This window comes from Strongylocentrotus purpuratus, unplaced genomic scaffold (assembly GCF_000002235.5).
Source record: "Strongylocentrotus purpuratus isolate Spur 01 unplaced genomic scaffold, Spur_5.0 spur5_scaffold_6, whole genome shotgun sequence".
In the NCBI taxonomy this organism is placed as follows: domain Eukaryota; kingdom Metazoa; phylum Echinodermata; class Echinoidea; order Camarodonta; family Strongylocentrotidae; genus Strongylocentrotus; species Strongylocentrotus purpuratus.
The window spans coordinates 15040665-15054496 of NW_022145612.1; the positions used below are offsets into that span (position 1 = coordinate 15040665).

Here is a 13832-nt window from a genome sequence, read left to right on the forward strand (position 1 = left end):
AGAACAGAATGAGATTTGATGGCAAGACCATATCACACAATTCATTTTAACCAGTCTGATGGTTTTGATGAACTCCCAAAGAAGAGGGTTCACCATAATATTTTGATGGCATATCACAAAATGGTACATGCCAAACTGTAGAATGTAAACATTCTCCATACAGTATCTCTAAAACAAGTTGAATTAAATACTATAGTGTAAACAACTGATGTTATAAGTTTCTTTCTACAAACAAGGCTTTGTTTCTGGACATTTGCCCTACCTTACAACCATCAAGAAACATCTCTGCTTCACATGCGGCAAGATCAAGCTTTTCCAGCTCCTCTAAGCCACTCTGAGGTCGAGGAGGTGGGGCCAGACGACTGGTTTCCATGGTGATATTAGACTCACTTACAGCCGTCTCATTTACAGGATTGATACTGCTAACATTTATTGCACTGATATCACCAAGGGCTGCAAAGAGATTAAAGAGACAAAATTTGCTCGATATATATCTTTGGATCATAATGATGCAACTATAATGTAGAATCTTGGATAAACAAAGTAAAGAATAGGACGATATCCTTCTTTTCCAGTGGTATTAAAGATAAAGTTAAGTTCTGGTCATGCGATTGCATTGTGAAAGAAACGTTGTAGAATCGATCAGAAAAGGTTGATCATCTATCATAAGTTTTGGTGTGTACTGCAAGGTTCTGGAATCATCAAAATGATAAGAAATTGGCCCAGTCTTTGTAAAGTTACAAGCACTACTATACACAGAAAGATGTATATGGGACAACAGGAACATGTGGCATAAAAATCTGTCCTGATTTTTGTGATGTATTTAGAATATTAAGGCATTTGAAGAGCCATGCTTTTCAGTAAACATTTTTTATCTGATGTTCTTCCACACTTGCTTGATAACGCTCACAAATTATTTTCACCTCTTCCCAGAACTCAACCTTCTCTAAAGGGCCTATCTCACTGAGCAGCGAATGCTTGCGAACGTTGCGAATTTGGATTCGCCAACTTTTCTGACGAATGTTGGCGAAAATCAGAGACAATTAGCAACATTTGAGCGAATGTCTCCGAAAGTGTTTGCGAAAGGCAGTTGGCGACTATTAGCGACTGTAAACAAATGTTAGTGACAACTTTTGCGAAGATTAGCAACTATTTGCCAATCCTTTGCCACTATTTGTGAACGTTTGAGACCTTTTGCTAACTACTGGTACTCAATGGGTCGATTTTATAAAGGAACCATATGGTAACGTGGTCGCTAGCTTTGGCGAAACACAGAGAACTGACGAAAACAAAGAGCAAAACCGTTTAACAACCGTTTGCAAAGGCTTACGACTTTTTTTTTGCAAACGCCTGCAACTGTTTGCGGAAAAATAAATTCGCAAAGAAATTTTGAACATGTTCAAAATTTCTTTGCGACAAGAAAAACTGTTTACAACAAAGAAAACTGTTTGCAATCTTTCTTGCAACCTTTTACAACATTTTACAAACTCTGGCGAAACCCCAAATTCGCTACGTTCGCAAGCATTCGCCGCTCAGTGTGATAGGCCCTTTAGTTAAGGACATTTTTAGGCCGTTGTCATTGGAAATTTCTTTATCATCTCGACTTAAAATGACTTATCTCCTTATGTTTGTGGGGGATTTTCTCAACCTTCCACAAACACATTACTTCTATTTTTCTTTCATTCAACAAAAACTCAATGCAAGGCTCGACTTCTAAGCAGTAATGTGTTATAAGGCTTTATTTTCATGTTAGTGGTTTCTATTATACAGAAATATCATTCATTATTTATAGCAACCAACAGATGTTTTATTTTTTTAATTTTTAATAACTCTAATTACATAAATTGCTTCAACACATACAGGAAATGTATCATTGTTTATGTAGAAGAAGTAAAGTGAAACTGAACTTCTTGATAAGAATAAACACAATATTGATTTATTGACCCAATAATTACAGCAACATATTATTACAGTTCACTGAGTTCAGACTAGGCAAGTACTGTACTGATTTAATTCATTTTCAAAAGACAGAAACCTAACCGAATCTAACATGATAAATTTAAATATCGTTGACAAGGACATTTACAACTACATGTCTTTTCTCATTTTATGTTAATTAAAATTAAACAGTTTTAAAAAAAATATATATTTCTTTAAATCATTCTTAATCAGTGAGCTTCAATACATATATTCATTTGCTTTGTGACATAAACTGATGATGCTTGATGTAGGTAGCTGTCATTCAAAGGCCGGGGGGAGTGCAATACTGGCCATTCAATAAACACAGGATTACACAAGCCTCGCCCTGTCAAAAACAGCCAAATTGGAGACCACTATAATGAGGGAGTTCGTACACACTGTTCTTTACCGAACAACTATCTTCATATTAAACCAACAATTTTTCTCTTTTTAATTATTCAATGTAAAAAAATGAATTGTTCTGAATTCTTTTTTCCTCGAAACACCAGGTTTGGGAAAGTCTTTATTTCTTCAAAAATTTGTATTGTAAAAACATTTTTAAATATTATGCCGTTAGATTTTATTTTGAGCTTCAAACTCCCTCAATACAATGATTATAGACAGTTTACGTCACAAAAAAAAGTTTTCTAATACACAGATGTGATTCCTGCTGATCAGCATGTATGAACTCCTGAGCTTGAATGTATGTAAACATGCAGATCAAAGATAGGTAGCTGCAAATAAGCCGGGGTAAGTGCAATATTTTCATTCGAGACAACAGAACATTGCACTCACCACGACCTATCTGACAACCCCAACATAGTACACCAGCCAGACTTCATACACCAGCCGCTTGGTCAATGTCTTGTTAAATAAACCATCTGTCAGGATGATGGATGAGTCATCAACATCTGTTCATTGTCTTCATCAGTGGAGAGGTTAAGTGGCTTTTGACTACTTTTGTCAAACATACCACTTTGGAAATATCAAAAGAAGATAACCATCAAAGAAATTTACATCAAAATCTTATTAAATAAAGTTAAGAAACCATGGTAAACTAAGTGTAACTGGAAAAGAAATACCCTGTTGAGAGCATATCAGGTTCCACTTTTCAATATGTTCAAACTTTGCCAGGTTTGCCTACAGTACATGGCTCTCTTTGGAATTCTTTGGCCAAACTCAAACCTTGCCCCTGAACAATTTATGATTTGTGTCAATGACACACTTGAGCTCTGCATACTTTCAGAAGATGTAAGTAACTGCTACATATCAGCCGGGGTAAGTGCAATACTTGCTGCAAAGCTGTCACAGAATTACACTAGCCTCGACCGATATGAAGCAGTCTTCTCCAGGTAGGTGACGGTGGGCCCAGGAACATGGTTCATCGATATCTTCTCTCACACAATCCACTAGGATTGAACTACCAGTACTGCTGTAACTTAATATAATCCACTTATACTCAGAGCTGCCAACCTCCAGAACAGAAAATCAGTAATCACAAGGCTCAAAATCAGTAATTTGGGGTATAAATCAGTAATTTCTTATGCGGCGCTATGAATCTAAAAAAACGACACGCCAACACTGCGCGGACGCATGATTATCTGAAATTTTTGGTGATTTTACTCACACAAAGATGTTAAGTATTGAATTTCAGGTCATCACAACACAGTTTATCATGAAAAATGGCTCCTATTCACAGCACTCGCTGCGATAAATCATATTCAATTCATTAAAAAAAAAAAAAAAAAAAATTTTTAAATCCGTAATTTGAGACAACATTCCGTAATGGTCGTTAATTTCCGTACCAATTACGGAAAATCCGTACTAGTTGGCAGCTCTGTATACTGTCTTGAAAGCTACTTGTTTACAAAATTTACAAAGAAGTTATTTCATTGAGTATACATCATCGTTATTTCTTGATCAACCCAATAGAAAATCTGCATCCATGTGCATTTAGGTGAAGGAAAATTTTACACAAAAACCAATTTCCTATGATTTTCTGTAAGAATTGTTTAAGACTTACTGCTGAGCCTTTGGTTTTGATTAGCCTTGACTGGGGTAGAAGTTGGTCGTTCTTGTGAGAGCACATTATAGAGTTGTTCATCCAGACAGTAACCAGCCTCTATACTGTCATAAAACCACTGGAAACAAAAGAAAACAAACAGTGCTAACATGACACATAATGAAGACATTTTTATTTTCAGATTAACTGAATTAACGAAGGACAATAAACAACTCAACAGGCATCCCCTGCACATGACCCCAAAAATGTATATCTGGAACCCACCCTGTAATTTCAAAATTTTAAGAGGACCTCCTGACAACAGATCTTACCAATTTCAATGCATACCCCCGATGTAAAGACTGGAGAACCATGAGAGCAAAATTGTATTCACACATAAAAAGATAAAAACACTAGCTTATTAATCCTTTAAGAACCATATCTTAGAAACTTCTCATAAAATACATGGCTGAAATATTGTCATGGAATATGATTTATAAATCTTTTCCAAAACGAAATTAGGAGATTAATCAACTTACATTGATTGAAACTGTATGAATCTTCCACTTCCTAGCAAATTCAAACTTTGGGCCTCGTGCAGCACCTACTATAAGATGGGTACACTCGTTGTACTTAAGCTCTCCTGTGTAGTAGCCACCTAAAGAAGCAAAGGAAAAGACATTCAGGTTTTGTTCATCTCATTAATTTTTTTTGTCTTTGTAGTTGATTTATGGTTTGTTTCGTTTGCCCTCAAAACATAATTGCAACACATGAATTTGCTCTTGCCAACGAATGATAGTATGTTGTTACACAAATCCTTTGCTTCAGCACAACAATTAGCAGGAATAAGTATGTATGCAGTAAAGTTGTTCTATATATCAGTGTGACTTAATGAAATATTGGTAACGGTGCATTTTTTTCAGAACCGATCAAAATTTGAAAGTCCATGAATTTTGTGTGGTTGAAGAAGCACATAATACCGTATCGGCGCACGCCAGACCAACTTCATCATTGAACTTACCAGATTGAGGCACACGTTGCCTGACATCTTGTCGTTGCGAAGACTCCACACCAGTCACACAGATAATGCACCCTTTGAATGCGGGACACCTGTATTCACTCAGGAATGCTTCGGATGTTGCACTGAAATGCCTAGATTTGAAGAACAGAAGAGAAAAATAAAGCATTATTGAGGCATATTTTCTCATTTATTGTGATGTCAAATGTTTTTTCCTTATTATTAAGTCCCTTTCAGATTGCCATGCAAAGGAATAAGGCAATGATCTCTACATATGTAATATTCATCAATATTGAATATGAAACCTGAAGAGGCCTTTGAAATGAGAGATATATTTCAATACATGTATATTTGATTCAAAGTATTTGCTGCAATAATGAATACCCCTCTCCCCTCCACCCTCCCCCCCATTTATATTTTTATCCATCAACTTACCTGGTCTGACTCTCTTCCCATGCTACTTCTATCCAGTCTGGCAACATAATCTGCTTCTTCAGGTTGGCAGCAACCTACATGATTTGAAAGAGAGCAAAATAAGACATTTACATAATGAAAAGTTTCAGCTAAGGACGGGCAGCACTGATGTCTGCTCAAACACAAAAACAAGACAATGCAATGAGTAATTGTTTGCCTTTAAATCGTTCTTCTTCGCTACGAATTATCATATTTACTATCATTAATTTTCACAATAATTTCATCTCTGCTTACTTTACCTCCTTATGCCGATACATAATAATTGGTTTGCAAATTGACGAACAAACTCAAATGCCCAAAACAATGGCTTCCGGCACTCAAGAGGACTCATCTACACTAATTACTTCATCGCACAAGATATTGAAGGTAAAACTTACATGATATTTCTTGGAGCCAACTTCTCCTACGACCAGATGAGTGACCATTTCAGTCAGGTCCTTGGAAACACGCCCTCCCATCCATTCCAATAGCTGATGGATATGTGCCTAAAAGGGAAAAACACAGAATAAAACATTTTTCAAAATGTATTTAATTTAATACATGTTTACCTAGCAATGAACTAATACAGAATCGCAATTTATGTTTTGACTGATGAAATAAATTATCTGTAACAGGTGAATGAAATGATACATAAACAAGGCATGTAAGACATATTGAATATTAATACATTACCCAACAGGCGTTTTGGAAATGTTATTGGTTTAGTGATTTAATTTCTAGAAGTTACCAGAATTTATATCATGATTACAATAATAAAAGGGGAGAAGTTGTCTAAGCTGACTAGCATAAAATTAAAATACTTGATATGTAATTTAGCAAAGAAGTGTGAGAAACCAATTTGCATACAACCACCAAAAAATGTTGTTGAGAAACATGAGAACACACGCAAGTACTCCACAAAACAATTATTTCACACATAAAATACAAAACTTGGTAAAATAATTCCCCTGTTCCTTTACAAAAGCTTACCCTCTGTGCCTTTTCTATGCTTGAGCAGCTGACCACTACATCCTGCATGGCTATGTTGTTGATTGGATGCGGGACATTGGGAACTGCTATCTGAAGCTCCAGACATGATACAACACACTGAGGTCCTACAATCCTGCATAAAATCAACAAAATATAAAGCAATTAGGTGAAGGTAGTAGTATGAAAAAAAGAAGTCGAACACAATGAGATATACCTTCTACTACATACCTTGTAATGCATACCTTGCATATCTGGTTTCATTAAAATTGGTCCAGATATTAAAAAATAAAATACATCAAAGCCAAGTATTAAAAACTTGTAAACATCCAAATCCGCTTAACACTGCAAGGCAATATGAAGCCAATGTATTGAACACAAGTCCACAAGTAATAAAGCCAGACACTCTCCTCATTTGTATTGATGCTACAGCTCATTTGCTGACTACTGAAACCTGTGGCACTGGAGGTGAATGATACACTGGACATCTCACCACCAACCCAACCCATCCCATGTAATTTATGAATGAATGAATGCCAAAAGAATTATAAGCATAAAGGGGGAGCAAGTCATCAATAGCATTTTATCACAAAGAGGTAGACTGGTAGCATAACTAAAATACAAGCATACTTCACTTCCAAAGCTGGGTATAAAATGTACAGCTGCACTACACACATGTATGCAAATTGGATGCATACCTTTCATAACAAATGACAATCTGTCTGAGCAGAATGGCTAGGAGCCTAGGAGGAATTTGATTGACAAAGGAACCACTGACCTGTGACATATTACGATTAAATAGATTTCATCTGCCTCATTTAACAGCTCATTTACATATAAATGATGAATGTTTCTTTTCACTATGTCATACAGCTGTTCCACCCAATTAAGTTCTCTTGCTTGAGATTTTCCCAAGCACCTTATAATTTGCTGGGAAATTCTTATCTTCCACCTCATATGACATTACTGTGTTCACAGGCAGGGAAAGAATACAAACGTTGAGACAGCTTAAAAAACAGGGGTGACAAGGGTCATTAATACCTTTGCCCAACCCTAAAAATATACCTCAATCTCTTTTTTGAAATGCTTCTATAAAACAAATTGCCCCCAGCAGACTCTTGGACATCAATAAATACTGCCCTTCCCATCAATCTTTCTAAGCAGTTTTTAGATAAATTTACCTGCACTTTATATTGGCCAAGTGTTCAAAAGCTTCCCCAGAAAACTGACCACAGACATATAGGTGCTTGTCCTTGCTTTTCAGCTGCAAGACATCAATACCGGTGATTTTCTCTGTTGGAAGACGGGCACTTTGGACCGACTGTAAGAGAAGAAAAAAAAAAAAAATGGTAGCATTAGGATTTCATTTTTTGTCATAATTGAATATTTTTCAATAAAAATAGTAGTTTCCTCTTTGTGCAAAAATAGTAATGGCTATAAAGTCCTACTTGGCATTCAGAATAATGGTTTGGCATAGAGGACTCAAACAATCCTTTGTTGTAAAATAAGTTTATATTTGTAAAAATGCACTTCACACAAACTGTTCCGGGGAGAGATGAAAAAAAAATTGTGAGCATTATCATTGTTATTATGCAAGTGTAGAAGCACATTAGAGAAAAAATGTTACCTGAATAGCATGGCTCTTCAAATGCCTTTATATTCTAAATATGACAAGCAACATCTTAAAAATGAGACCACATGTTTGTGTAGTCCCATATACATCTTTCTGTGTACAGTGCTTGTTACTTTACCAAGACTGGGCCAACTTTATCTTTAAGACTTCCAGGAAACAGAGTATACAATTGCGTTCTGCTATTCAAGGAGGGTGGATAACATGAAGTGTGAATTTTAACCACAGTAAGCTGAAGGCTTTTGTTATTTAAACTGGTAATTTTACACTGGTTTCCAGGCTATTTCTTACCTGAGCTGCTTTTAACATCAAGTCCTGCTCCACGGACCCATCCACCACAAATTTCACCTTTGTGCTCATCTTTCCATCTGAAGAGTTTAGAGGAAGGACTAAAGAAAAACAGATATAGACAAGAGAAATTCACGATACATCAGTTTATGGGTGGACTTTATTATTATTATCTTTAAAAAATGCATCATTTACTTACAGTGTATATTGTACACTGCATAATATTGTCACTCATGAATTAAATTCAAATGAATTTAAGATAAGCACAACAATCTCTGAGCCAAATTTCATAAATTTTGTCAGTATATTTCCTAGACAGGAAGGCAGATATTATTCAAGTAGTTGGAATAGGTTTTTATTTAGATGACATTTTCTCTCGATATGAAGATTCCTCGACCAGTGTCGGGCAAGTTTAAAATTCACAGCTGTTTCGTAATTTTTTTCATAATTTCATAACCGATTCCAAAGTAAATCTATGTATGTCTTACCGATTAGGTTTCTGTTTCTATGGTATTTGTAGGATCAGACTTTCGAAATCGGACTTAAAAATTATTTTTGAGGTATGGAACCCTCAACAAATTAAGGTCAAGCGCAATTTATGGTCACACCATCATCAATCAAAAAAAATTCCATGCAATAATACAGAAACTTTTTTTGAAAATTATGTTGGGCAATATCATCACTGACAAATAGTCATGGTGGTTTGTCTGTTAAATGCTTATTTTTCATGCAATCCAACAGCAAACATGACAGCTTTATTTTTGTTGTCTGTAACAGATGTGGGGGAAAAAAACTGACGCAAATTTGTTTTGATTTCATTCTGAAATTTGAGCAAAACTAGGGTCTTATTCTACCTACACAAGTCAGACTGACTTTATGATTCAATTTCAAGTTAGTACAAATTTTGTGAATCATTCACAACCTGCCCTAATCAGCTGGTCCGAGAATAAGGATCATTCGCATAAACGAGGATCGTCCGCATTTTCGCAGACGTTTCATATTTCCGATCCGCTCGTTGACGATGCGTAAAGCAAATTCCGCAAGGCGCAATGATTTTCTTGATGCATTTTCATTGACTTTTTAGAGAGACTTTCACGTTTAATATGAGCGATAAATTCTCGGGAAGTCGGACAACCCATGAAAGAAGACGGTGAACTGGGGTCATTTCTTACACGGAATCAGTTTTGCGCGCAGTTCAGGAATCCAAAACCAACCCACAGAGAGTTGATGAAAAAAAAAACATCCGCAAAAATGCAGACAGTCCTTATTTTTTAGGATGCAATTTGTCTGCATAACAAGGAAATCCTTGTTCATGTAGACGATCCTCATTCTTGGCCCAGCGCCCCTACTGCTAATGATCATGCTGATTTTAGATCCTGATTGTTCAATGTCACTCAGACTAAGTAAGTCAAGAGTCAGAATGTCACACACTACTCACTACTCACTAGACACAGGTGTCACACAAAAAAGCTTGCAAAATGCGATCTCTCCATCTATCTATCCATCTTGCTTCTGGGATTGAAAAATTTAAAAATACCACAGTAGGGTCTATAGACTACTAGTCTACATACTGATTCAAAAACACATCGAAACTCAACTTGCAATTGATCTACGTTCAATAAAGTCAATAATGTTTGACCAACTTTTTTGACAAAAATCAGATGACCCAAAGTCCCAAGCATCAAACATGCATCAACACAACTCACCAAACTTTGGTCCAAAGTCAAAGATTCACCATAAATAATTCGAGACAACTAAACTTCTTCCAGTTCTAAACATTAAGTTGTTTTCAAACCTCAACATACCTGCATTTTTCAACAATCCATGACATAATTCTACATTTCATTTCGAGTTAATTGCCACTTGTGTCTTGACAAGCCAAATTACTCGGAGCCGAGTCCAACAGCACTTGTTTGACAGCACATGCGCTTCCAAGCCGCCCTGTGTGTGTGCTTGCAGCGTGCAAGGGACTCCTGAACCACAATACACACAGCATCAAGCACGTCAGAATCGACACGAACCCGAATACACACACAAGTGAAACACCACTCTTCCGAGCTACCAACACCACACAAGATCTGCAATCCAACTTCCCCATCACTTACTTCGCACCTCAAAAATACCACTTACATTTACTGAAAATCAATAAATACAACCATATAGTTACCTCTGATAATACTTGATGAAGTTAACAAACTTTTCAAAGTGTATCATATCACATGTTGCTCTTGATTTTGACAAATCTTTTCGAAATATTTTCTCCTTGCTCCTTCCCGCCTTCCGCCATGATGTCTTCAATCCTTTTAATTTGAATGCAAAAACGTCGTGGGAGGTGAAAACGCGCGCGAAATGCACGAATCGGCAGCGTGCATACGCCCTCTTTATAATGATCTTTGAAGCTTTCAATGGAGCTGTTTCGCATTCCTGAGCGGTGATTTTTCAGCGGGGCTTATTCATTGTTGTACCGTATATACCGTCCCTAAATAAACTAAGCATTCAACCGTGCAAGCTAGTTTACCGCGATCACTTTTTTTGTTTGAGCTAGGAGGAGTATCAGGGAGTATATTGTTCAAAACCGAGATACAAATGTACAATGGATATTCTTCTTCTGGTATATATTCGAGAAAAGGAGGCATGGGGGTTGGATATTGACCAACTCCCTTGAGCATGCCCGTTCTTTTGTTCTCTTCTTTGCTTTTTGTTTTCCAATTTATTTGGTTTTTCTGTTTTTTAAATCATTTTATAATCCTTTTCATATATCTTTTCTTTTCTTTCCTTTTGTTTTGTCTTACTTTTTCCTTTCTTTTCTTTTCAGTGATTTTCATTTCATTTAAGTATAATTTCCTGCCTATATCCTAGTTTTGATTTCATATTCTTATCTATTTTATTCTTTTCTCTCAGTTTCATTTTTGTTGCTTAATTCGAACACTTTCCATTTTTCTTTCTCCTAAAAAAACTATAGCTTCCCGCTTTTGCCCGGCTTCTCTCTCTCTCTCTCTCTCTCTTGTTCCCCCTCTCAGTTTTTCACTTGACAATGCAATATTTAATTTAATATTGCTTATTGAAATAGTAAGCATCATCAGCAAGTGATATGAAATGATAAACCTGTTCAATTCAGCTTTGGTTGAAGATTTAGGCCTAGTTCAGGGGGTGTTTCACAAAGCATTTTATCAATGACAAAAATCAGTGACAAATCTGCTGATAACCAATCAGAAGCAAGGATTTCAGTAGCTTATAACAGAAACTGTCATTTGTCACTGATGACAAGTTTTGTGAAACACCCCCGGCTGAACTAGACTTCTCTCATCATAGCACTGATTTGAAAATCTGGTTGTGCTTTTACTGATTTTCTTGTCCAAATCAGTGATGGGTTTATATAGCGAGGCCCATCTTTAGATCGGACAGCTCTCAAATAAACAACTTGATTTATCTATGTAAACAAAATGGCGGACTTAATTCTTAATAGCATCGAGTCACGTTTTAGGAGATTACCCGGACCTTCTTTCTGATAGTTCAGAACTTTGCACTTTTTAAACCTACTTTTGAAGATAGAAATTCATTTCATTTGCTATTTTAACATTTCATGACCCTTTCATCATTCTCCCGTTTTATTTTTTGGCATCCTTAATTTGACCTCTCTCTCAATCACGACCCCCTTCCCCATTATCTCTATTTCATCATGTTTCTTTCTTTGATTGCTCAGCATCCTTAAAGGTAGTGTATCCCTTTTGCAACATCAAATTCTGTATAGACTTTGCAGGAATTATGAATATAATTTGAGGGAAGTTCTTAATTAGTATTATCTTTCAAGTTGGAATTTATCCTTTTCATTTTCGGGCCTGTAAATATCACACCACCCCTCCTCATGCACCTCCTCTCTCTCTCTCTCATTGTGCACTCCAACTCTGCATCTCTTCATCATAATTTGATTAACCTCAATCTCTACTCTGCTCTTTCCACAGATATACAAGAGTTTTAACATGGTATGGTTTTCACTATACAACATTTTATTGTACCACTGAAACAATTCTTGAGTTAAATATCAGAAGGGATGCAGTTCTACGACATTATGTACTTTTACTGAGAACAACATTTCATTAGAGTTACTGATCCATCCATTTACTTGCTAATTACTTTAAAACAACAAACTTAAAAAAATAAGAAACTTGCAAATGTTCATGTCTCAAATTGAAATAAATCAGGTTTCTGAAAAGCGTTTTATAAATACCATGTATTATTACTGAAACACTGATTTTTTTGTAATGGTTTCTTGCTGTACAAGGTACTCTTGTCATGGTGTACAACATTTGAGGAGAACTAAGGCCAGTTAAATCTTCACAGAAGTTGGCCAGAATGGAATTGAAGTAAGCAGAACAAATGAGTAAAAGAAAGTTCATTTACCATCTTCAATGATACAGAGAATCTCCAACTAGCAATTCGGTTATGGCGTGCTTATGTCATAACTAGACTACTCTAGTTGTTATGGGCTGAAAATTAATAAAAAATCCTTTCTTTACTATCTATCACGGAATAGACATACTGTCATATGATGTAACAGAAACTTCCTTTAATATTCTGTCCAATTCGAACCTATTACTTACTCTCAATGGAGAGGTCAACGCTCCTGTATGCTTTTGAAAAGTATATGGTGTTACAGCACAGGAATCACCAGTGATTTATAAAAACAAGCTTAGCAAACATTTTCATGCCTAGAATAATGAAAAAAGTAAATAATTATTTCCAGTTGATCACAGGTTGTGAATAATTCTACAAAATACTATAATAATAAAGGGGTTTTCATGGTTCATGTTGATGCTTCTCAGGCACACATTAATATTAAAGGTAATACAAAGTTTTGGGAAATTTTGAAAATTGGGTGGATAGTGATTCTTCCCATTTTGATACATTTGGATGCCCCTGTGGATGTATTATAAGCACTAGAAAATTTAGGTCCTAAAACACTTCTGCTTTCGAGAAAAATTGAATATAAAATTTACCAGTGCTCCCGGTAAATTTTGATAAATTTCAAATAGCGCCTACGGCCGTACAATAGTAGATGCGACCATGAAAATCTCAGAATATGTAGTTGTGATAACACATTTCCAAACAGAAATAGCTAATCGGTCGATTTTAGTCAAGAAACATTGTTTTATAGCTTAATTAATATCTTGACCTCGAGAGGGAGCTATACAACATAAAGAGTTTATTATTTACAATTTCATAACTTTAGGTTCGATTTCATCCGCGACAACGATCACTGAAAATTTACGATCGCATATGATTCCAATGTGTTTATTTGAACCAAATTCATGACCCCATACCAAAACTTTGTATTACCTTTAAAAGTTGACACTATTTTCCTTCAGACTGCATTACGGATCTTTCCTTTGATGATAGAAAATTTCAGAGAAAATGGCAATTAAATAAACGGTCTCTGATTGTCTTCATCTATCGAATCACGGTCATAACTTATAGATTTTTGCAGGTTAACCTAA

The 13832-nt window shown here is 35.8% G+C and overlaps 1 protein-coding gene and 2 non-coding genes across 4 annotated transcripts in view; all 3 read right to left on the reverse strand.

Moving 5' to 3' along the window:
- Positions 1 to 10655, reverse strand: part of LOC583151 (DNA topoisomerase 2-binding protein 1) — a 39929-nt gene extending 29274 nt beyond the window's left edge. Inside the window, exons 1-10 of one of the 2 annotated variants that reach the window (XM_030973221.1) lie at positions 10505 to 10655; positions 8341 to 8438; positions 7601 to 7740; positions 6423 to 6555; positions 5831 to 5938; positions 5415 to 5488; positions 4983 to 5113; positions 4501 to 4619; positions 3983 to 4100; positions 263 to 453 (exon numbers count right to left, since the gene is read on the reverse strand). In XM_030973221.1, coding sequence (XP_030829081.1) covers positions 263 to 453; positions 3983 to 4100; positions 4501 to 4619; positions 4983 to 5113; positions 5415 to 5488; positions 5831 to 5938; positions 6423 to 6555; positions 7601 to 7740; positions 8341 to 8409 — 1083 coding nt within the window. In that variant the 5' untranslated portion in view covers positions 8410 to 8438; positions 10505 to 10655. Of the gene's footprint in view, positions 1 to 262; positions 454 to 3982; positions 4101 to 4500; positions 4620 to 4982; positions 5114 to 5414; positions 5489 to 5830; positions 5939 to 6422; positions 6556 to 7600; positions 7741 to 8340; positions 8439 to 10142; positions 10471 to 10504 lie in introns of those variants that run through there. The other variant, XM_030973222.1, reaches the window with a different exon arrangement.
- Positions 2701 to 2761, reverse strand: Mir92e (microRNA mir-92e). The gene has a single exon (NR_130631.1). It is a non-coding gene; the product is annotated as a microRNA mir-92e (primary transcript).
- On the reverse strand, positions 3230 to 3288 carry Mir92d (microRNA mir-92d). The gene has a single exon (NR_130630.1). It is a non-coding gene; the product is annotated as a microRNA mir-92d (primary transcript).
- Positions 10656 to 13832: the final 3177 nt, after the last annotated feature.